The 25,574-nt window shown below is 47.9% G+C and overlaps 1 protein-coding gene across 2 annotated transcripts in view; it reads left to right on the top strand.

The window, feature by feature from the left end:
* The window catches only part of RABGAP1 (RAB GTPase activating protein 1), a 122,454-nt gene that overhangs the window by 77,567 nt on the left and 19,313 nt on the right, over positions 1 to 25,574 (top strand). For both annotated transcript variants that reach the window (XM_069942857.1, XM_069942858.1), the window contains 5 exons: positions 4,246 to 4,389; positions 6,445 to 6,486; positions 6,645 to 6,773; positions 17,217 to 17,309; positions 17,933 to 18,043. In XM_069942857.1, the coding sequence (XP_069798958.1) occupies positions 4,246 to 4,389; positions 6,445 to 6,486; positions 6,645 to 6,773; positions 17,217 to 17,309; positions 17,933 to 18,043 (519 nt within the window). The remainder of the gene's footprint in view (positions 1 to 4,245; positions 4,390 to 6,444; positions 6,487 to 6,644; positions 6,774 to 17,216; positions 17,310 to 17,932; positions 18,044 to 25,574) is intronic.

The raw sequence follows: 25,574 nt of genomic DNA on the forward strand, positions 1-25,574 counted from the left end.
AAGTAATCTGTAGAATCTATATTCTGCCAAAATTGGACTTTACAGGGAACCCCTCACTTTCATGCTGCCCAAACCAAGGGCAGCCTGACACACTGGCATGCTTGCTCTTCTCAATGATTTAGGATCTTTTCTGAATGACTTCAACATAGTTGTAACTTTGGCTGTGTATGAAGCTTTGGGTCATCTGCATAGTCCATCGACCCTGTCAGATAGTACCACTATATGCAGATAAGAATAGATCTATCCAGAAGGGCTGGGGACCACTCTCATGACTCAGAGACCCAACCTGGCCCAAGGTAAGACTATGATTAGAGGGGTTCATAGATCACTGTGATAAGGGAGCTTGTCTTTGGGCCCTTTTACACGACCTTATCTTCCTATAAACGCTAATTTGGAAAATAATCAGTCCATTTGTGTGATCAGGGAGCGTATCGGTCTTTATGCGGCCTGTCTTTTGGCAATGTGAAACTAGTGACAGGTTTCCTTTAAAAGCAGGATACAGCTTTTCAGCAAGTTCTACCTTGAAGTGTTTTTCATTGAAAGCCACTCTGCACACAGTTTTGCTGTGGTTTTACTTCGATTGCGGAAAACGGCAACCACAGTACCACATGTAAAGATACACTTGTTGCTGACAGTCAGGTAGTCTCCATAGACAGACATTAGCTGTAGAGTGAGTAATTCCACAACATTCAGTAAATGTCAGTTTGACAGGGCCATAGGATGGCAGATTTCTTTTATCATATATTTGCCATTGTGGAATGGAAAAATCGAGGAATAACAACATTGAGCATCACTCTCTGCAGTGTGTCTGTTTCTTACCTTAAAGTGCACCTTTGCACGGATTTTTTTTTTTTAATTTATTTATAGAATACAAAATTAAGATGATAACCTTCTAAATAGTCTTCATTAAAAACCCTAACATTTAGTTGCCACTTAAAGAAGGATCGTTCAGACCTGCTTTCTGTGCTCTCAGTAGAGAAAGCAGCAGAGAGGGGGGAGTAAGAGTGTGTTTACACAGAGAGATTTATCTGACAGATTTTTGAAGCCAAAGCCAGGAACAGACTATAAACAGAGAACAGGTCATAAGGGAAAGACTGAGATTTCTCCTCTTTTCAAATCCACTTCTGGCTTTGGCTTCCAAAATCTTTAAGCTAAATCTCTCTGTGTAAAGACACCCTAACACACCAGCTAGATGGGAGGAGGGAAACCTTAATAATCATATTGCACAGGCTGTAGATAGAGAGCAGAGCATACAAAGGAAGCTTATAGCAGAGAGTCCTATAGCTGCATATCAGCAAAGGTAAACTGAATTTTTAACAAAGACGTGTGAAGAAAAAAGTACAAAGCAAAAAAATAAATAAATGAATCTTTTCAGATGTGTCCATGATTTTTAAAGGGATTTTCTAATTTAGCCTTTTCTCAAGATTGAGAATCTTCTTATTGGTTGGACCCCTTACAATTTGCCACTTACACCTATCATTTTTATAGGGTATAAGGCCTTATTCACACAATCCACGCCGCGATGACTGGAGGAGGATCGCGGCACGAATCCCCTAGAAATGCAGCCGCCCAGCAGGGGGGGGGGGGATGACAGAAGCGTATATGTGCTCCTGTCATTGCATCTGACAACTACTCACCTACTCCCCCACTGCCTCCCGGCTTACACACAATCGCCGGAAGTGGCATGGACTACGCTGCTTCATGCTGGTGTCGGGAGAAGAAGGCAGCATGGTCCACGTCACTTCTGGTGAACATGTAAGCTGGACAGCACTGGGGGAGTAGGTGAGTAGTTGTCAGATGCGATGACAGGAGTGCACATTATGCACTTCTGTCATCACTGCTGCTGGGCGATCCGCACTAGGGCATGCCCTATTTTTTTTGCAGTGGGGGCCGCAGCATGGATCGTGTAAATGGCTGCATTCACTTGAATGGTTCCTAAAATTGGCCATGGTTGCGGATCCACGACGACGGACAATTTTAAGAACCCTTCAAGTGCATGCAGTTCACAATTTTACGGAACGTGTGAATGCACCCTGAGTGTTTTTATTTGTCAAACCATGGGCTGCAGCAAGATATATTGATGCAATATGAACACATTACACCTCATCTATTCAAATGAAGGACGTTATGTGTTAAAATGTTTCCTTATGTTCAGCTACTTACCAGCATGTTACATGTTACTAAGGACAGAGGAGACCTAGAGATACACAGTTGTACAGCACTGTATGACCTGCTTCTTTCTTATTGATTGTGACTGTTCCTTTTACAAGGAGACATCTACTTCTTATACCCTGATTACCTGAAGCCTGTTCTCCGGGCCTCTTCATGTACGACGTCTTCTATCAGCTTCTGCTTCCAGTAATTAGCTTTTTTTCGGACACAGCTGGTGCACCGCAGGGCCGGCCGTCTCAGCGCTTATCAGTCTGTTTCTTCACCTGGAGACATTCCTGTTTAGCCTGGTTATTTTTAGTAGCAACAGAAATAGTTGAATTTCTCCCAAAATTTCATTGTGTTTGTGTGAAAATGTAGGAATTCAGGGGTAGGCATGATAAGAACAATGTTCAGCATAGTCTGCTCCCAGGGGGCTCTGTGGTTTGGAGGCTTGCACTTAAAATAGGAGTCATGAAATATACAGTATTATCTAGGCGCCTGAAAACTTTGGAAACCATATATATTTTTAGCCTCTAGACTTCATGCCAGGGAGTGAAGCGCTAAGCCAAGTGCTTCTCCCACTGGGGGTCTAAACCCTCAGATCTTGACGGATCAAAACTTTTGACATGTCTCTAGGACACTGCCCATTTAAGACTAGTTTGTCAGTATGTAAAACAAACAGTCTTCATAACTCTCCCCCCCACCCATAGGCCAATCATTGGCTGAGCCGGCAGGTCCTGCTTGAATTTTTCATTTCAGAAGCAGGCAGAAGAGATGAGTGGCGGGGGACCAGAAGCAGCTGCATAGACATATATGGGGGGTTCAGTGTGAGTTGGTGGTTAAAGCGGTACTCCGGGCTGGGGTTATTTTTAGGGTATGGCCGGGGAAGGGGTAGAAATAGAGGCCGCCGGTCACTTACCTCCCCGGTTCCATCGCTGGGTCCCGGATCGCGCCGCCCTGTTCTCCCGTCCCGCTGCCGCTTCCTGGTCTTAGCTGTGGCTTGAGACGGGACATCTCAAGGCAACTCAGCCATTCAGCGGTCGTAGCGTGGTCCCGCCTCAGTCGCTGAATAGCTGAGCTGCCTTGAGACGTCACGTATCAAGCTGCAGCTCAGACCAGAAAGCAGCGGCCGGAGGAGAGAGCGGGGCGTCTCGATCCGGGACCCGACGCTGGAACCAGGGAGGTAAGTGATCGGCAGCCTCTATATCCACCCCTTTCCCGGCCGTACAATAAAAAAATAATCCCCGCCCCGAGTACCCCTTTAAGTGTGTGTGATAGATTATTATTATTATTATTATTATCATATTTTTATTTTATTTATTTTTTCCCTTTTTTACAACAGCATTAATTTTGATAATAAATCCCGGAATACCCCTTTAAGTTAGTTTCTCAGTCGGGCACCTTGGGCAATCGTGTGTCCTCATATTCAGTCAAACAGGGGCAAGCATACACATGCTCAGTAAATATCAGATATACTCTCACTAATCCTCATACATACAGTATATGCTTACTGTCATTTTCAAGGCATCTACTGTATGAGACACTATGAGCAGGTTGTTTCTACCCTTCACAGTATTATTTTTGTCCCTTCTTAGGCTTCCCCCTCTCTTCTCCTACAGCTCCATCTCCTCCCTATCCCCTTTCATCACCACATCTTACCCGTCACAGTGGCATCTCCTCCTCTTCTCTCTGTGCAGAACCACTTCTCCCCCCTTAAAACATTTTTCCTTTTCCCTTACAATGTCACAACTCTTCCACCCTGGCCCTTTCCTTCCTGAAGCACCACATTCCCCCCCTCCCCTGGGATGATTAGTACCCCTACCAGCATCTCTACTACCTTTCTTCCCTTGTAATATAACTTGCAGAAGCAACCAGCAGCTTGTCAGAGGGTTCTCTGAGTATCTTTTTAGCATTAACATGCAGTGTAATACTATATTGCAGTGCCAGTGCCATGTTTGATAAGTGGATATGTTTATATGTAACTATGTGCTATGCTTTACTGTTGATAATGTTATTCATGTATCACTAGTATATATGAGTATGAGACAACCATTATTCCGAAAAACCTTTAATCCATCTTTTTCTGTTTTTCAGGAATATATTGCAGACCTGTACACTCACTTCCTGGAGATCAGTCTTGAAGCTCACATGTACGCTTCTCAATGGTTCCTGACGCTCTTTACTGCCAAGTTCCCGCTATACATGGTCTTCCACATCATTGACTTGCTCTTATGTGAGGTTGGTAACCAAAATAAATCTATTAAGATCTATGATCCCAGAACTCCTATGGATCAGTTATTCACTCATCACTCATCCTATAATAGTCATCAAAATTCTAATGAGGTAATTCTGACCTTTATCTATAAGACCTAGCAGACAGCAGCTGTAATAAGCATCTCTCACGCTGAAGAACCAAAGCAATCCAGCAGTGAGATGGACTGTACATTCCCCTGTCCATCTACACTTCCCTTGTGAAGACACCGCTGGATTCTTCAGAGATCACTTGTGGTCCCAGCAGCTCGACATTTCCTGGTCATCATTTGTTGAAGGGAACCTACAGCAAAATGAAACAACCCCTTTAAAACATCTTAGACAATATAGCATGTTTTACTGTCACCCGTAACATACTGGAATAACTTCATTGGTGTAGAGACTTAAGGATTTAGTTTTCATTCTTATTGCTGGGCATATTGGTGAAATCAAGTCTTAGAACAGAAAGTCTGAACCAAGCTGTAACGCTGTAAGTCCTGATTTGTGGGCATGTACTGCCCTCTGCTGGACACATTAGAAATATCCGTGCTGAGAAATCACATTATCAATAACAGCACAACAAATATGGCCCAAAAATACTGTATGCATGCAAGACAAATGTCATGCCTGCTAACCAGGTATTATAATAAAGTTTTGAAAATTATACGTTTTTCAAACTTTTCCTTCAGTTTCCTGGATTAAAGGGATTTGAAGTGTCGTCTTGGACTAAGGTTTTTATTACATTATAAAAAAAAGACTGTTCATGTATTTTTATTTTAAAGGGGAACTGACAGCATAGATATGCATATATCCTTGCTGCCGGTTTCCAGATCACACAAGCATCCAATACTTGCCTTTGCCATGCTCTGTGATCCTGCATCTACAGTGAAAACATTCTTTATTGCAGGTCTGTGACACTGTCAGTTTCCGCCTCACTCTTTAGCTGCTCCTGTGTCTTCAGGCCGCCCCCTCCAGATTGATTGACAGCAGGCTCCAGTTATTGGAAGATGGCGGCCTGAAGAAACAGCGGCTGGAGTTGGGGCATTTGAATGCCTGTCCCGGGCGATGGACTGGCCGCTCAGCCAATTAGTTACTAGAGCTGCGCCCTGTCCCAGTTACTGACTGCCTGAGCAGCCAGTCCATTAGCCGGGTCATGACGTGGACACCCCAGAGATCCTTTAGCCTGACGGGGGTTCCGCTCTTACCGCAGGCACGGGGGGAGGTAAGTGTTTACTTGAAAATAATTTCCCTCTACCCTGCAGGCTGCCTTCTTTTAGAAAATGCCAGACTTCTCCTTTAATTACTATATGTGTACATCTGCCTAACCGTTCATTTTTTTTATTGCAATAGAAAGATAAAACCGTCATGAACAACACACAGCACAAGTTTTATTTTTATTATAATACTTAATTATATTTAAATAATATTGTAAATTTATTTATACATTAACTCTATTTTTCCATTTTCCAAACTTAGTGCGAAAAAGATCCAAATAGTTCCACAATCCATGATCAGTAACATTTAAACTTTATAACCCTTCTTTTTTGGATTATAAAAACCATACAATAAACACAAATTACATCTTTACTCCCCCCCCCCCCCATTCCCTCCTACCCACCCTGAGGGAGGGAGAAAAAATGTATATATAACTATATAGTAAATTAATATTGTACCTGTGGCCTCAACTGACCTGAGCCTTGATTTTTGACAGGTGAAAATGGCCCAATCAGCTAAATGCTAGCTTTATTGCACAGGGTGATGTCAGCTACGGTCCAAAATCCCATATCATATAGCGATGGGAAACTGCTAGGAAATTCCATGATCAGTGTGCAACCAACCTCCAGGGACCCTGCTGATCCTGAGAATTAAAGAGATGTATCATTTCTACAGTATAGGCCCTAACTTTATTACTTTAAAAAAAAAAAAAAAAAAACTAATACCTAATCCAGTATCCCAGTTTCATTGCATAGAATGGGTTTAAAGTAAACTGTGTTAGTTCTTTGCTGTAAATAATTCTGAAATGTTTTTTTCTTCTGTTTACAGGGAATAAGTGTCATTTTTAATGTTGCACTGGGATTATTAAAGGTAGGTGCATCTTTTTTTGCTGTTTATAATTTGTGACTTGTATAATACTTTGCCACTTATAGAAGTAACAGCCATGAGACAAGATGAATATGGACTTGCATTTACTTTCTCTATTATTTCCCATTGATCCAGAACCAATCTGCTCTAATTTCTCCTAGACCTCTAAGGATGACCTGCTCCTTACAGATTTCGAGGGTGCTCTAAAATTCTTCCGCGTTCAGCTTCCAAAGAGATACCGTTCCGAGGACAACGCTAAAAAACTGATGGAACTGGCCTGCAACCTAAAGGTAACTCTCATGGGCAATCTATGACTCTGATACATCACCCATTGAGTTATTATTTGTCATTATGAATCCCACACTGCGGGATATTTCAGAGTTTTACCTATTTGATGTAACCTTACTGCTGACTGAGCTCAAAGCTTCCCATTGTAGTTACGGCACATGAAACCGCCAGGTATTTGTGCACTTCCAGTGCAGTAAATCTCTGATTTGTCCTTTCCTGCACATTACTGATCACAAGGATATTCTCTACTTCCACTTTGATGTCCTAGGTGCCTCTGGGGGGATATTAAGGCTTTCCTGACTGCATGAATATGTTAATCTAAGAAGTTTCTTGTAGTGCATGATCAGACAATAAAGCCATCTGTTATTCCTGTTAGCACAATTTCCAGGATCGTTCCACTGTTCCGGATCATTGCTCCGTCTCATTACGGCATCAGGGGAGTCCATTGTAAGACTTAGTGCTAGTCCTTTCTTGTGTGATTGTGTATTTAATGTTAGCAGGAGCTGTGGTGCATACATGTAACCAAGTGTCTTCAAAGGTATTGAGAGTTAATTTGTATTGCAGCTAGCGTATGGTGAATATATGCAAATCATACAATTATGGAAGCCTCTTTAGCAGGGTGTAATATTAGTATATATGCCTTTTTGTATTTTCATGGTTTATGTAAAAAAACAAGACACCCAAAAATCTTCATAAAAATGCTAAATATTGTAACCAGTTTTAAAGCCAATTGTCCAGGTACAGATCGTCCAACAGCTCTGGATACTCATATACACCTCCAATGAGCTTTCATGTCTTCTGAATGTAGAGGGGGGGGGGGGGGGGTCAGCCACTGTCTGGTCTTCTCAGGAACAAAAGCACCGAGTGTTAATATTTAACATGAACCAAGATTCAAAATGTAAATGGGCACTGTCACTTTAAGGCTATGTTCACACTACGTATTTTTTATGACAGGAAGGGCCATTATTAGCAAATAAAACAATGGCCATTCTTGTCATAAAATAATGAGCAGCACTGAAATCAATGCAAACAGCAGCTGTTGTTCACACAGTGTATTGAACAACGGCCGCTGTTCGCTATGGCACCACATATTATTGATATGTCAATTATTTGTGGCCGTTGCTCTGAAACAGCGGCCGCAAATAATTGACAGTTCACACACAGTTGGCCACAGTGTGCCTGGAAATCAATGGTTAATGGACAGATTTCAGTGATTGTAAAATATTTTTCATCTGGCCGATAATGCTGGATCGGCTAGATAAACATGTAAAGCAGCGGCGGTTGTTTGGCGCTGCCAGGAGAAATGTATGCTAAGCGCATTCTCTTCCCAACTTTGTGCTTGTGGTCGAATCCTAAACATAGGTGTTTGGAACGGTCTTGTGTAGTGCACACAGAAGCAGGATCGCTTCTCCGAGCAATCTGTGAGCCTCTGAACACCCAAACCCGCACCAATCAATACTTTTGACGTCTCTGTGACAAGGCAAAAGTTTTTTTTTGTAATTTGGTCACGTGCTCAGGGAGTCAGTAAGCCCTGTATACATATTTGACATTTGACCGATACTCCCACTGATCGGAAGAATGAGCTGAGAAAAGTCCACAGCGGTCCATTTCACTCCCCTGCCCTCAGTGATCTCCATTATAAGTCTATAGGGCTGTCTACACAGATTTCATTGACAGTGGAGAAGTGCAGTACTCTGCCCCCTGCTAGTTTTGATTTGTGGGGACTGCCAATAGACATGAATTTTTTTTTTTTTATGACTGGTATGTTTTAAGAATTTCATATAGTACATTCACGGTTACATATTCAGAACTTATCTGAGGTGCTGAGTTGTTTTCATGCTAAAAGCTGTAGCTGCTTTTCTTACCCTGGGGATGGCTCAGCTTGCATGTCTACCTGTATCTAACCCTAGAAGATGGAGTTAAACAAATCTACAGTGAGATTCAACAAACTCGAATCTAATGCTGTTGATTCTTTCAGGCTTTAAAAGTTCTAATGGGAATTGGGAAGTGCAATGACTTTTATAATACTGCATGAATAGACAGCTGATTTATTAGCTTTACAGTAGATTCATTCAACTTCAACATATGAACACAATGTTCTCTCTCTACGGCACACAATCACTTTGCTCTCTCTTTATGTTGTAAAATGATTTGTCTGTCAAATTAGTAAATGATGCTCTGTCTGAGGGGTTAAAAAGGCCCTATGATCTGCAGGTACAGTGATTAGTATCAGAAAAGTAGGTCACTGCTGGCAGGTAAGGGCAGGACAAAGAGGATCCGGGACGTCATAACTGATGAATTCAGGATAACTGTTACTTTTCATTGCATTTCAGTATTGAACCACAAGTTAAAATGCAATGTTTAAAAGGTTTACCCATTATGATTATAGCATGTTATTTTAGAAAAATGCACCATATGTCAAATAAAACACAATTCATGAATATACAATGTAACGTGATTGGAATAGGGAACAGGATAAAGTTAATAGATAGTTATTTCATGTACAACACTCCCCCTAGTGGAGGTTTGTTAAGAAAAAAAAAAAGAAAAAAAAAAAAAAAAAAAAAAAAAAAAAATATATATATATATATATATATATTATATAGATAGAGAGAGAGAGATGCACGCACTGTGGTGCATTTTCTGATATTTCCTTTACGTAATATTGTAATGTTCATTCCTCATTGTTTACATATTGTTACCCCCAACTTTTTTAATTAGATTTTTCTCCTTTATCCTACGTTCACACAACATATTTTTTTCGTATTATTACGGCCGTTGTTGATACGAGAAAATACGTTCGCCAGGTGTCTGTGGGATCCCGGCCAGAGCAAATACACATAGTATACGCTCCGGCCGGGACCCCTCGCGCCGCCGCAAAGAACTGACATGTCAGTTTTCTGTGGCCTCTATTCAGTGAATAGCGGCCGTAGGAAACCATGTCAGTTCACACTCCGGCTCGCTCCGGCCGCACGCTTCATAGTGTGCAGTGGCAAGTTTTGATGCGGGTGCGCGCTGATGCGCCCACATCAGAATTCTACGGCCATTAAGATCATCCGGCCGGTCTCGTACGCCATGTGAACATGGCCTTATACTGTATTAGGACTTGTCTGTATACCTCATGAAGGAATTGGTCAGATTGTAAAAATGCATTGTGTGAAAAAAAAAAAAAAAAAAGTTGTTCAGAACCCACACTACACAGTGAGTGATGCTAAGGAAAAAACCTTTAAAACTAGCTCAGCAAAGATAAATTTTTCTTAATAATGTACTAAAAAAATATACTAAAACAGTTTTTAATTATTTAGCTGTATTTTTTTTTAGTAACAAGTATCTCTGCGTTACACGTTTAATAAGATCCCTGTCATGTACGATGAACGATCCCTTCCCTATGATCACCAGTATATCTCACATATATTGAGCTATGAAGGACCTCTTTCCATACCTGTGTATGAATGATATTGGCAGCTCTTTACTTTGGCGCTATTACTTTTAAGTAAAAGGTGAATCAACACTCAAGAGTCAACAGTCCCTAAGCACCATAGTGAACCATGTGAAATGTTTCCGTTTTTGCATTCTGAAGCCTTAGTGAGGACACCCTCCCAATGGTCGATCTGTGGCGCATTTAACTCTCTGGCCCACGATCAGTATCTGTAATTGTTCGCTTAGCTCCGCGCTCCATGCACAATGTTAGTGAGCCCTGCTATTCGGGCAAGTGGTTAATAATGCAAGAGGTTTTGTTTCCATCAAGGATATCCTGTCTGATCTCTCAGTATGCCTGGGGAAAGCTGCATTCTGTGGCTGCTCCTCTTTGCTGATTCACGTTTGTAAGTATCCTGCAGATTATTGCATTCTGTCTCTTATCTGTGTTATTGTGGAACCTTTTCTCACTTATCGGACTCTTTCACATGTTTCTGGTGTTCGACAATATATAGCAGAACATAAAGCCCTGTAGATTAAAGCGGTATGGAAAGATTCCAGGACGTCACTCACTTCCCCCCTAATCCAGTCTTCATAGACATGCATGGAAATAGTTTATCTATAGTTATCTATTGAAAGACAGTGATATACAGAGAATTTACAGGAAGGTTCAGGCTCTGTTCACACACACGACTTGTGGGGTTAAAATAGGTAACAGCGTATTAATAGTTAACTAGTACATATAGACATCAGCTTAGAGGCCTAAACGCTATTAAAGGAACACTCATCTTAGAGATGAATGACAAATGTACGCAGGAGATGAACTTGCCCACAAGGTTTGTCAGTCTTTAGGATGTTGAGCATTTTTCTGAATTCTTGTCAGTATCCTGCAGAGAATACCAGGGTATTTTCCTGCTTATCCTTTTTGTTTCCCCCCTGGTATGCAATCAAAGGTGTGGGGCTAAAAGGGAACCAGTCAGCACGAATGTGCTGGTATGGTTCCCTGCAGCACCGTATAGAGATACTGTGCAGCTAGCAGCACATACCGGCCGTGGCTCCCCTCCCACATGACTAGTTGCCACACCTCTCGCTGCCTCGTGTGGCTGGTACGTGCCACGAGCTGCACAGTAGCTCTATACCGTGCTGGAGGAAACCATATCTTTAATATGAATAAAGTCAAATAGAAGTACAACCGCACTCACCAATGATAGCGTAAGTGATGCTTTATTTTCAGAAAGGGTGATACATAGTAGCAGGTGCGTCCCACAGAAAGAAGCAACAAACGTTTCGCCCTTGCGCACTGCTGCACAGCTCCCATTTAATTTAGTGCGGTAAATCACACCGCTACACAATAGTGGAGATGACCGCAACTGAAGCATGCTCTGGTCCATCCAAGCCCCATCGTGTGGCATTTGGTTAGAGGTGGCTGGAAAAGTCAAATGCAGCCCTAAGACTGCCTAGAAAACATGGATACAGTCATAGGCCATAGGCTGTATCCATTGTTTCCCGGACTCTTCGTCAGCCATCGCTAATCTAGTGCCACAGGCTCAGGTTTGGAGTATGCTCTAGTTACGCTTATCTCTACTACTGTAGTGCACAAGGCTTACGGCTCTGTGCGCTGTGTATAGGCGCGAATGCAGCGGCTCAGACAAACAGCTGATAGGCCATTACTGTAATAAACGCAGAAAACCACTACCTAACAATTTAAGCTCGAGCTGTGCAGGAGATTATAGGAAAAAACAGTATGGTTCAGCTTAAGATAAAATATAGTAACATAAAGGCTGGGTATTTTAAGGCTCGTTTCCACTTATTGAAACCAGACACAGTTCTCCCCCAATATCTACATTATGTTGCCGGGATTATCCCCAGCGGCTATTGGCAGGGGTGGTTTGCACATTATTTGGATAGGAATCTGAACACATAGGAATCTTTGCAGTAACCAACTCTCCTGTACCTTCTCACCTCTCCCTGCTTGTGTGGTGGGGTGGTCCATCTGTTCAATAATCTGCTCCCCTGTGCCTTCTCGCCTCTGCCTGCTCTGCCGGGGGCTGTACCATGTGTCTTCAATAATTTACCCACCCCTCCCTGCTCTGTGGGGGCTATACCATATATCTTTAATAATCCACTTACCTCTCCCTGCTCTGCATGGTTGGGTGGGGTGGTCCATCTTTTTCAGAAATATACTCCCCTGTGCCATCTTCATGCTTTGTGAGGGGCTGTTCCATTGTCTCGTCAGTAATCTACCACCCCTCTGCCTTCTTACCTTTTCATGCTCTTTAGGTATTGGACTATAATTTAATAATCTACTTACCTCCACCATCACACCTCTCCCTGCTCTGCGGGGGCTTTACCATGTCTCTTTAATAATCTACTCCCCTGTGCCCTCCTGCTCTGTGGGGGCTGTGCTTTTTTCCATCTCTTGTTTTTCTATCACCTTCATTAGCCTCCTAAGCTCAATCCCCATTTCTTAAGTTTACAGAATTCACCCCAAGCATTTACATTAACCCTATAGATGCTGTGGTCATAGCTGATCCCAGCACCAGTGTGTTTACAGAGTTTTACCGTTATAGAGAAACACAGAAAATGGTTATTGCTACATGTCTTAACTACCTGTACCACAAATCCATCCCCAGTGGTTGGACCCCATCATTATTCTTATGTATGTACTGGAGACATAAATTCTAAATTTATGTATAAATAATCCTATAATATCATATGTTGTTGTTGTTGTTACTGTTATTTGGGTTAAGAGAAATATTGAAAGGCTGCTGTGCATCTGTTTTTTTGTTTCTTTTTTTTGTTTAGTTTTTTTGCTTTTTGGGGAAATTGCTATGTTTAGTTGTCCTTTAACAAAAGCAAAGAGCAGCTCGTGATATGGCAGGCCCTGCCCATCCATGTATTACTGTGTTATTAATGTGTGGCTGACTGCAGCTTCCCCTGGCCTTAATAGCTAGGGATTTTGAAGCCATGACCCACTGCTGATCTCAGTCTGAAAAAAGGTCCTGACAAAACAACACTTTTAAAATCCTTTAAAAAAAAGGACATCTAGTAAATGCGGATTTCCTGATAGAAAAAAAATCCAGATAAATTTCTGGACCCAAAGGGTTCTAGTAACCGCAGACAGCAGTCAGTATTTTTCCTGAAGGGTCAGAAAATAGGTAATTTCAGCCCATGGGAGCATCCAGATTTCCAGACAACTCCGGATGCGCATTCAGAAACCGCACAGTGTTCGCTACAAGTGCTGCGCCTTGCCCTTTAACTGTATGTGCTCCTAATCAGGATGCATACTGCGGCACATTAGTGACATCACTCATGCACTCGCAGGGCAGGAAGGGAGAGGAGTGTCTTTGGAGAGCAACGCTGCAGCTGTGGTGCAGGTGAGTACGGCTTTTTTTTTCTTTTCTTCATTACGTTCAGAAAATACTGATGATTTCCTGAAGCCTCCTGAAAAACTTCCTAATGATTATTTCCAGACTGTAAAAGCTAGCATGGACCTTTGCATGCAGCCTTAGAGTAAACTTCTGAATTCTGGGATTTCTGACCACCACATAGGTGTGTGGAATACCTAAAGAGAATTTATCGCCTGGATTTGTTTTTACTGATGAGAACTGGATATTGGAACATGTTCTTTTTTTTTCTAATCAATTTCTATTTTCTAATTGTAACTTCTAAAATTTATTTTTAGTTCATTATCATGGGGGCTGCCATCTAGCCGGGCTGTTGCCGTTGCATCTAGTCACATGCTTTACAGCAAGCCTCATGGACATAGACACAATTAACATATAGGCCACATTTATAAGCATGCTCTGTGGGCTCATTCCACAGAAGATTGTGTGTACAGCAGGGCTGTGGAGTCGGAGTCTGAGTTGGAGCTAGCTTTGGCTGGAGTTGGAGTCGGTAAAAAAATGTTCCGACTCCAGCTTTAAAAAATCTTTAAAAATGTAGAATTGAATTTTAATATGAACTTTACAAGTTTTGCTCATCAATATATTTTATGAGCAACATTCTAATAGGACACTGGTCCTATTACATAAGGGTGGTCAGGAAAAAGTTGTCGGTCACTATTTGGCAGTTTGTTTCTGAGCTGGAAGAATCCATTGTGTGGGGGGAGATCCGTGCTGTTCTCTTCATGGATGCTTGATGCAGTATATGAGCATCAGTGTAATATGAAGATATCCTGTGTAATATAGAGGAGAAGGAGGAGAAGACTTAAGTAGTGTAGCTGTAACCTCTGTCCTCAGTGTGGTGTTTTCTCTCTGGGAGAAGATTGTGTTTTTCTTCCGTTTTCTATGGCTGCAGCTGTGTGTGTGTGTGTGTGCGCGTGTGTGTGTGCGCGCGTGTGTGTGTGCGCGCGTGTGTGCTATGGCTGCAGCAGGCTGTGTGTGTGCTATGGCTGCAGCAGGCTGTGTGTATGTGTGCTACGGCTTCAGCAAGCTATGTGTGTGTGCTATGGCTGGAGCAGGCTCTGTGTATGTGTGCTTCGGCTGCAGCAAGCTGTGTGTGTGTGTGGTGTGCGCTATGGCTGCAGCAGGCTGTGTGTGTCCGCTATGGCTGCAGCAGGCTGTGTGTGTGTGTGTGTGCGCGCACGCACGCGCTATGGCTGCAGCAGGCTGTGTGTGTGCTATAGCTGCAGCAGGCTGTGTGGGTTTGTGTGTATGCTATGGCTGCAGCAGGCTGTGTGTGTGCGTGCTATTGCGTGCCCCCACAGTGACCTTCTATATAACTGTGTGATCCCTCTCTATATCACTATGTGACTATGGCTGACCTCTATATTACAGGGATCTGGCATTGTTAGCAGTGTTTCTTGTATGCTGAATATTTAGTTAGAAACATAGAAGATTGTCAGGGAGAAAAGACCACCTGCTCCATCTAGTCTAGTTGTGAGTAGTTCAGGACATGGAGGCTGGAGACTGGCTGCATCCACTGCACACAGGAGAAGCTGCTTTATATCTTTCCTTATTCCCTCAGAAATCGCCCCAGGATCATGTAGGACAGGGGTCCTCAACTGGCGGACCGCGGTCCGAACCCGGACCGCGGAGGCCAGCTGTCCGGACCCCGGCTGCAGCGGGAGAAGAGGGAGAGCGGGGCAGCTGGGAGAGGAGATCGCTGCAGAAGGGTTGATGTCAAGAGAGAGGGGGAGGAGATGCAGCTGTGAGATGGGGGAGGCCGGGACTGTCAGGACCCTGCTGGTGCGGAGATCAGTGATAGTGCGGTGGGAATCACATATCACCACACTGACAGGGAAGCAGGGTCTGTGAAGAGAACGCTGCTGAACTGTGTGCCGGACAGGTCATCCAGACATGAATCCGTCTGCTGTGTGTGTCAGCTGCGGCGGCATTCTCTGTAGAACAGGACGTGCTTCCCCATCAGTGAGGTGACCTGTGACCTGCCCGGCCGTGTGCGTCCTCCCTCCTCTTCAGCCATTGTGCACCCAGGATCCTCTGCCCCTGCTGTAAGCCTGATGATTCTTCTCTCCCTCCCTTCTATCTCCTGTCTTCTATCTATCTATTTATCTATCGACCAACCTACTTACCTATCTCCTGTCTATGTCCCAGCATCCCTAGCTGAAACAGTACATAACTACTGCCCCAGTATACCCCAACAGCTGAAACAGTGCATAACTACTACTCCCAGCATCCATCATAGCTGAAACAGTACATAACTACTGCCCCCAGCATACCCCAACAACTGAAACAGTGTATAACTACTGCCCCCAGGATACCCCAACAGCTAAAACAGTGCATAACTACTACCCCCAGCATACCATGTTATCTGAAGTGTTATTGTCGGAACTATAAAAGGATCTTATTCCCAATTTTGCACGGTAAACGGTGTAATCGCAAAAAAAAGGCAAAGTCCAAATTTCCTAATTGTTAGTGAAATCACATCCCAGATAAAAATTCAAAAAGTGATAAGAAGGTCACATATAACAGTCGGGAAGGGGGGGATTATATTTCTATAGTTGTGTTTAGTGTTACTAACAGTAACTTTGAGCGCTCGTAACGAGCACTCATAGTTACTGAGCATCAGCAGCACTGACAGAGAGGGGGCCATTGGCTCCCTCTCTGTCAGTCACCCTTGTGGCCGCAGAGGTCACATGAGGCTGCACTCCCCTTCTGATGTCTGCGCTCAAGTGATGTCACTGTGCTGGCGCCAGGACAAGGGAAGAGTGGCCTTTTGTGACCTCTGCAGTGCAGCCACAAGAGGGGAAGAGAAGAGGAGACGCCCGAACCCAGGTGAGTATAAGTGTTTGTTTTTTTATTTTATATGCTGTGTGGGAGGGGAGAGCGCACAGGGGGGCTATATACTACTGGGGGAGAGCGCACAGGGGGCTATATACTACTGGGGAAGCAACAGGGGTGCTATATACTAATGGGGGAGAGCACACAGGGGGGCTATATACTACTGTGGGAGAGAGAGCACACAGGGGGCTATATACTACTGGGGGAGAGCGCATAGGGGGCCTATATACTACTGGGGCAGTCATCCCCTTTGTATCTAATTTCAAAGGGCCGGTGAGAGAGAAAAAAATGCCAGTTTTCCCGCTAATAAACATCAATTCTGTATGTAAATAGTTCAACGTCGTTTGTGAAAAGTAACAAAACACATTTACTACTGATGTTCAGCTCGGACCTTCACCTGTCAATAGACCCCGGTAACTGGACCCTCACTAAAAGTTGTTGAGTACCCCTGATGTAGGACATTAGGGAGAAGCTGCTGAGCCAGTGTGATAAATAACTCCCCTGGTATATGAATTTATGAAGGAGCAGGAGTCTGAGTCGGTCCTGATAAAATTCAGGAGTTTGAGTCGGAGCTTCGGCTTACCGACTCCACAGCCCTGGTGTACAGTACCTTTGTTATCTATATACGGGTGTCACCTCCAGGAAACAGGACACTGCTTCTCCACTTTGAGGTCCCAGCAGTCGGACCTTTTGCCATAGGTGTCATTAGTTGATAAACACTATGTATTTTTTTCCTATATTTTCCTATAGTAAAAATATATAATATTATTGTATTTTACCTTTCAGATTAGTCAGAAAAAGCTCAAAAAATACGAGCGAGAATATCACATGATGAGAGAGCAGCAGGCACAGCAGGAAGACCCGGTTGAGAGGTTTGAGGTGTGTTATACCATGCTTTATGCTTCACGTACATTTCCTTCTGGTTTCTGATCTTCCAGGCTGAACCTCAAATCTTATTATACAGTTACACCTATAACCAGAATGGATTTACCTTATTGCTATGCAGTCTGGATCATCAGATGTTATATGTTGTGCCACATATTAGAGAAGGCAGGTTTACTATTTCTCAATGATTCATACATACCGTATATGTATAATGTATATGTATAAGTATAGTATATTCCATGCATGTCAAGTAGATTTCAGAATAAATGGCGGATGGGAAGACATTCATCCACCTGGTAACATTTGATGTTGAGTTGCTCTAATAGAGAAGATCCTTTCATTATGTACATTTTATATGAGCTCACATATGCCATCAGCCTGTTCCTTATTTCACATGGCTGAGCCCGCTGTAGTTAATATCTACCCTTGGCGTCCTGACAAGTCATACGTTTGTTCAGGTTGACTTCATGTCTAACAAACCTTACTGGGACTCGGATTAATCATTTTACCCTGACAGCCTATGTATACAAGGGGAACATGACAGAACAGTATATACCTGCACCTACATCCGACGCGTAAGGCTTAGACAAATATGAAAACTCTGCTTTGTTTTTTAGCGTGAAAATAGACGGCTCCAGGAGGCAAACATGAGGCTGGAGCAGGAGAACGATGACCTGGCTCATGAATTAGTTACCAGCAAGATTGCCCTGCGCAAAGACTTGGATAATGTAAGAAACCTATCTGTCCATACCAACACTTGTATGTGCCTCAACCAGTATCGGTGTTATCAATTATAATGTATTATTAATCCTCAAAGTACTGGTCTGCATATAGTTCTGTAAGTAAAAGCTGTATTACACTTAGCGATATTGAGGAGGAAGTCAGTGCCGGCATGTCAGATCAGCACTCACTGCCTTCTCATTCTCCGCTCGCTGTCTGTGCTATTACACACACAGACAGCGAGCAGGAGGGGCCGGGGGAGCTGTGGGAGGCCTGTCTGGACGATCTAAGCCTGCTCATTGAAGAGAACGGCAGTGTCGTGATGGCTATTTTAAAAGACCACGTTCAGCCAACATTGTGTTTATTATGGAACTACTACACCAAAGGTGCTTTTAGATTGTCCAATACGAGGCCGTCTGTGGGAGAAAACAAATGCTGATCAGCCTTTACACAGCCCAGCTAATAGAGTGTCCTTGCCGCTTTAGCCATCCCTGTATCATTCGTCTGTCCATTTAAATACATTGCCTTCGGCCCCACCTATCCTATGTACCCAGGGAGATGTGCGGCTGGTAAAGGATGATTTAGTGGCCTGCTCAAAAGAAAGGATCAGCTGACAACTGAATGTTTTCCTGCTCCTGGACTGATCGCTGACACTTTTAAAAGGGCCGACTATCGGACAAATTTTTTTTTCTAGCTTATTGCAGATAATCGACCCGTGTAAAAGGGCCTAAAGATACTGCTCTTGCACACTTACCAATCCTAATAAAAAAGAAGGGGCTATTGCACGTCGTCTTCAGTCTAGGTGTCTGATCCCTGGTCTATCTGCCGTCTTTTTATGGGATGCAAATGTCCTTCACATATATCCTAGTCAGTAATCGACAACTCTGATAGATATGGACAATAAAATTATGTTGAAAAAATATATTAAAAGTCCCTATATTAAAAGTTGTTTCTGAGCTGCTTTAAAACTAAAACTTGTACTGTGGTGAGGGTGGAAGTCTGGAGACCACTGCTCTATGGCATAATGCATCATCCGCTGCTACGTGGTTAGCTATAAGCTTACTCAGCCTAAGGGCCCTATTCCACCGGACGATTATCGTTCAGATTATCGTTAAATTGTTCGAATCTAAATGATGATCGTTCGGTTGAAATGCAGTTAACGATTAACGACTGAGAAATCGTTGATTGCTTTATAAGACCTGGACCTATTTTTATCGTTGCTCGTTTGTGAATCGTTCGCATTGAATAAGACTTCGTTCGCAGTAGATACGAACGCAATAGCGAAGGAAAAACGATCGCAAATACGATCATAAGTAACGATTATCGTTCCATGGAAATGACTAAACGTTTCCAGGTCTTTCGCAGTAGCGGTCGTTTGAGATCGTTAGCAATTATGCGAACGATAATCGTCCGGTGGAATAGGCCCCGAAATGTATTATGCTAAAAATAAGATGCAGGGTTTTTTTGTTATTACTTAGTTACCAACATCACTAATGGCCAAAAATATACTGCAGCTATTTGCCAATAGTGAACTGTGGTATTTCTCAACTTGACACCATTCACTAACATTGGATGCAATGTTATGACGTCATCTTGGAAACCTCATGTTCCATGGCCAAAGTAGCCATGTAGTCCAAGCCAAAGCCTGGAGAGCAGTGTTTCCCAAGCAGTGCAAGTTCTCAGGCCTGTGCATGTGGCTCCCCCATCTGGTGGTAGCTGCACATACACGTGTTCACTTGGCTTTTTTTTCTTTCTCTATTTAGTAGTAAGCTGCAAAAGAATAAAACCATTACATGCATTTGTTTTGGTCTGAAAACCTTTTTTAAATTTGTAATAAGCTTAAATATATATATATACAGGCCTGTATTTAGAGTTCATGCTGCCCTAGGCACTTTGCACGCAGAGGCGCCCCCCCTCACCCCCCCCCCCCCCCCCCGCCGCGCCGTTACTGTACATGCATGGTATATACCCTGGCACTTGGGTGCCGCTCTGCTTGATGCCAGCTGTTCTCATCAAACAGACGTGATGGAGGAAGGAAGGAGGCCGGGGGACTGGTTCTGTCCAGTGTTGGACTGGGGGACCTGGAGCCACCAATATACAACCAGTGAGACACGACATGCTGACCCGCTCCTTTCCTGAATTCATCTGTATCTGTGACAAATCCCTACATTTATACAGCTCTCAGGGTATGCTGGGAGTTGTAGTCTCTGAGAGGACAACCCTGTAATAAATCACTGTGTGCAGAGGCTCCTGGTGGCTGCAATCTGTGGGTGACAACCATCAGCCCTGAGGGTCCAGCAATACATCTGTCTACAGCCGCAGTTATCATAGGATTGTACTTTACTACAACTCCCAGCATATCCTGAGGGCTGCAGACTGTCAGTACATGCTGGGAGTTGTAGTGCCTGCAGCTGTTGTAGTTGGGTCCTATACACTGAATGCTTTGTGGCATATAAGAATAAAGAGATCTGTGGGGGCTCAGTGCAGGGAAGTGACCCCAGAACATTACTAATAGGGGATAGAACAAAAACATCTCCCCCAATATCTTATTAGTGATGTTCTGGGGTCACTTCCCTACACTGAGCCCCTACAGATCTATGTATACTTATATGCCACAAAGCATCCAGTGTATGATGCACCTAGGACCCAACTACAGCAGCTGCAGGCACTACAACTCCCAGCATATCCTGAGGGCTGCAGACTGTTCTGGGAGTTGTAGTGCCTACAGCTGTTGTAGTTGGGTCCTGGAGGCGTTGCGAGAGATCAGAATACATAGATCTGTGGGGGCTCAGTGCAGGGACGTGACCCCAGAACATCACTAATATGGTAGGGGGAGATGTTGTTGTTCTATCCCCTATTAGTGATGTTCTGGGGTCACTTCCACACACTGAGCCCCCACAGATCTATGTATTCTTATATGCCACAAAGCATCCAGTGTATGATGCACCTAGGACCCAACTACAACAGCTGCAGGCACTACAACTCCCAGCATTTACTGACAGTCTGCAGCCCTCAGCATATGCTGGGAGTTGTAGTGCCTGCAGCTCTTGTAGTTGGGTCCTAGTTTAAAAGTTTGCACTAGTGTACTGTAGTGACCGCAGGGCTGTGTCAGTACACTACCGCAAACAATAAACTGACCCTTATAGACCCCAATGGTACACAGGCTCTGCACACTATAGAAGTGATTACAGTGCAGTTACTAATGACTCACAGGTGACGTCTTCTCGAATTGCTGTCGCTAACTTTTTGCTTTCTTCTCCATCTGGCGCAGCATCATGAAGACTTCTCCGACCACAACTTGTCTGCAGGGGCAGCTGGGGGTGACTGGGGCAGGAGGGCAGCTGGGGGGGGCTGGGAAAGGGAGGCAGCTGGGGGTGACTGGGAAAGGGAGGCAGCTGGGGCGACAGGGGGACTGGGGAAGGGGGGCAGCTGGGGGTGACAGGGGAAGGGAGGCAGCTAGGGGTGACTGAGGAAGGGAGGCAACTGGGGGTGACTGGGGAAGGGAGGCAGCTGGGGGAAAGAGAGAGCAGCTGGGGGAAAGGGAGAGCAGCTGGGGGGCAGGGGACCAGCAGGGAGGGGCAGCTAGGGTGGCAGGGGAGAAGCTGGGGTTCAGGGGGGGCTGGGGCTCAGGGGGAGAGGCTGGGGGTCAGGGGGAGCGGTAGGGGGGCAGGGAAGAAGCTGGGATTCAGGGGGAGAGGCTGGGGTCAGAGGGAGAAGCTGTGGGTCAGGGGAAGGGGCTGGGAGGCTGGGGAGCAGCTGAGAATGCAGGGGAGAGAGGCTGGGGGCAGGGGAGAGGCTGAGAATGCAGGGGGGAGAGGCTGGGGACCAGGGGAGAGGCTGGGGACCAGGGGAGAGGCTGAGGGTTAGGGGGAGAGTCTGGGGGGGCAGGGGAAAGGCTGGGGGGGGGCAGGGGAGAGGCTGGGGGGGGCAGGGGAGAGGCGGGGGGGGGCAGGGGAGAGGCTGGGGGGCAGGTGAGAGGCTGGGGGGCAGGTGAGAGGCTGAGGGGCAGGTGAGAGGCTGGGGGGGCAGGTGAGAGGCTGGGGGGGCAGGTGAGAGGCGGAGAGGCTGGGGGGGCAGGGGAGAGGCTGCAGGGGGGCAGGGGAGAGGCTGCAGGGGGCAGGGGAGAGGCTGGGGGGCAGGTGAGAGGCGGAGAGGCTGGGGGGGGCAGGGGAGAGGCTGCAGGGGGGCAGGGGAGAGGCTGGGGGGCAGGTGAGAGGCGGAGAGGCTGGGGGGGCAGGGGAGGGGCTGCAGGGGGGCAGGGGAGAGGCTGGGGGGCAGGTGAGAGGCTGAGGGGCAGGTGAGAGGCGGAGAGGCTGGGGGGGCAGGGGAGAGGCTGGGGGGGGGGGCAGGGGAGGGGCTGCAGGGGGGCAGGGGAGAGGCTGGGGGGGGGCAGGGGAGGGGCTGCAGGGGGGCAGGGGAGAGGCTGGGGGGCAGGTGAGAGGCTGAGGGGCAGGTGAGAGGCGGAGAGGCTGGGGGGGCAGGGGAGAGGCTGGGGGGGGGGGGCCGGGGAGAGGCTGCAGGGGGGCAGGGGAGAGGCTGCAGGGGGGCAGGGGAGAGGCTGAGGGGCAGGTGAGAGGCGGGGGGGGCAGGTGAGAGGCTGGGGGGCAGGTGAGAGGCTGAGGGGCAGGTGAGAGGCTGGGGGGGCAGGTGAGAGGCTGGGGGGGCAGGTGAGAGGCTGATGGTTAGGTGGAGAGGCTGGGGGGCAGGTGAGAGGCTGGGGGGCAGGTGAGAGGCTGGGGGGCAGGTGAGAGGCTGGGGGGGCAGGTGAGAGGCTGGGGGGCAGGTGAGAGGCTGGGGGGCAGGTGAGAGGCTGGGGGGGCAGGTGAGAGGCTGAGGGGCAGGTGAGAGGCTGATGGTTAGGTGGAGAGGCTGGGGGGCAGGTGAGAGGCTGGGGTTCAGGGGGGGCTGGGGCTCAGGGGGAGAGGCTGGGGGTCAGGGGGAGCGGTAGGGGGGCAGGGAAGAAGCTGGGATTCAGGGGGAGAGGCTGGGGTCAGAGGGAGAAGCTGTGGGTCAGGGGAAGGGGCTGGGAGGCTGGGGAGCAGCTGAGAATGCAGGGGAGAGAGGCTGGGGGCAGGGGAGAGGCTGAGAATGCAGGGGGGAGAGGCTGGGGACCAGGGGAGAGGCTGGGGACCAGGGGAGAGGCTGAGGGTTAGGGGGAGAGTCTGGGGGGGCAGGGGAAAGGCTGGGGGGGGGGCAGGGGAGAGGCTGGGGGGGGCAGGGGAGAGGCTGGGGGGGGCAGGGGAGAGGCTGGGGGGCAGGTGAGAGGCTGAGGGGCAGGTGAGAGGCTGGGGGGGCAGGTGAGAGGCTGGGGGGGCAGGTGAGAGGCTGGGGGGGCAGGTGAGAGGCGGAGAGGCTGGGGGGGGCAGGGGAGAGGCTGCAGGGGGGCAGGGGAGAGGCTGCAGGGGGCAGGGGAGAGGCTGGGGGGCAGGTGAGAGGCGGAGAGGCTGGGGGGGCAGGGGAGAGGCTGCAGGGGGGCAGGGGAGAGGCTGGGGGGCAGGTGAGAGGCGGAGAGGCTGGGGGGCAGGGGAGGGGCTGCAGGGGGGCAGGGGAGAGGCTGGGGGGCAGGTGAGAGGCTGAGGGGCAGGTGAGAGGCGGAGAGGCTGGGGGGGCAGGGGAGAGGCTGGGGGGGGGGGCAGGGGAGGGGCTGCGGGGGGGCAGGGGAGAGGCTGGGGGGGGGGGGCAGGGGAGGGGCTGCAGGGGGGCAGGGGAGAGGCTGGGGGGCAGGTGAGAGGCTGAGGGGCAGGTGAGAGGCGGAGAGGCTGGGGGGGCAGGGGAGAGGCTGGGGGGGGGGGGCAGGGGAGAGGCTGCAGGGGGGCAGGGGAGAGGCTGCAGGGGGCAGGGGAGAGGCTGAGGGGCAGGTGAGAGGCTGGGGGGGCAGGTGAGAGGCTGGGGGGCAGGTGAGAGGCTGAGGGGCAGGTGAGAGGCTGAGGGGCAGGTGAGAGGCTGGGGGGGCAGGTGAGAGGCTGGGGGGGCAGGTGAGAGGCTGATGGTTAGGTGGAGAGGCTGGGGGGCAGGTGAGAGGCTGGGGGGCAGGTGAGAGGCTGGGGGGGCAGGTGAGAGGCTGGGGGGCAGGTGAGAGGCTGGGGGGCAGGTGAGAGGCTGGGGGGCAGGTGAGAGGCTGGGGGGGCAGGTGAGAGGCTGAGGGGCAGGTGAGAGGCTGATGGTTAGGTGGAGAGGCTGGGGGGCAGGTGAGAGGCTGGGGGCAGGTGAGAGGCTGGGGGGCAGGTGAGAGGCTGGGGGGGCAGGGGAGAGGCTGCAGGGGGGCAGGGGAGAGGCTGGGGGGGCAGGGGAGAGGCTGCAGGGGGGCAGGGGAGAGGCTGGGGGGGCAGGGGAGAGGCTGCAGGGGGGCAGGGGAGAGGCTGGGGGGGCAGGGGAGAGGCTGCAGGGGGGCAGGGGAGAGGCTGGGGGGCAGGTGAGAGGCGGAGAGGCTGGGGGGGCAGGGGAGAGGCTGGAGGGCAGGGGAGAGGCTGAGGGGCAGGTGAGAGGCTGGGGGGGCAGGTGAGAGGCTGGGGGGGCAGGTGAGAGGCTGAGGGGCAGGTGAGAGGCTGGGGGGGCAGGTGAGAGGCTGGGGGGGCAGGTGAGAGGCGGAGAGGCTGGGGGGGCAGGTGAGAGGCTGGGGGGCAGGTGAGAGGCTGGGGGGGCAGGTGAGAGGCGGAGAGGCTGGGGGGGGCAGGGGAGAGGATGCAGGGGGGCCGGGGGGAGACGGAGCGGCCGGGAGCAGGATGGGCAGGCAGGCTGGTTCCCTCCCCCCATGCAGCGCCGAGGTCCGAGGTCCGGGGTGCAGGGCTGGTGTTGAGCTTCCGGCACACACAGTGTGACAGAGGCCGGAAGCTCCCAGCTGCAGCCCCGCGTTCCTGGATCTTCTCTCCTGCTAGGCGATGACGTCACATCACGTGAGCGCCGCCGAGCAGGAGAGAAGATCCGGGACCGCGGGGCTGCAGCTGGGAGCTTCCGGCCTCTGTCACACTGTGTGTGCCGGAAGCTCAACACCAGCCCTGCACCCCGGACCTCGGACCTCGGCGCTGCATGGGGGGAGGGAACCAGCCTGCCTGCCCATCCTTCTCCCGGCCGCTCCGTCACACCTCCCCCCCCCCCCGGCGCGGACTAGGCACCCGTGGGCCGGTGCCAACGGACGTTTTTTTTTTTTTTTTTTTTTTAATAATAATAAAAAAAGTGTTCCCTGCGGGTGCCGCCCCCCCCAGGGCGCCGCCCTAGGCACCGGACCACGGGTGCCTAGTGACAAATACGGCCCTGTATATATATATATAACATAAATAAAATGTTGGGTACCTTATTGTAACAAGAGCTAAGTTACGGGCAAGAACATAAGGCACTGAATGCAAATAGGGAAGGTTATGTTCACTGACTGCAAGCTGAAAAGGTGCTATTTGGACAGAAAACAACACTGCAGCCGCCTATAATAAATACACATAAGGCATAATAAATACATATGAGGAATAATACATATAAGGCATAATAAATACACATAAGGCATAACAAATACACATAAGGCATAATAAATACATATAAGGCATAATA

The sequence above is a fragment of the Dendropsophus ebraccatus genome, chromosome 10 (genome assembly GCF_027789765.1).
Source record: "Dendropsophus ebraccatus isolate aDenEbr1 chromosome 10, aDenEbr1.pat, whole genome shotgun sequence".
In the NCBI taxonomy this organism is placed as follows: Eukaryota; Metazoa; Chordata; class Amphibia; order Anura; family Hylidae; genus Dendropsophus; species Dendropsophus ebraccatus.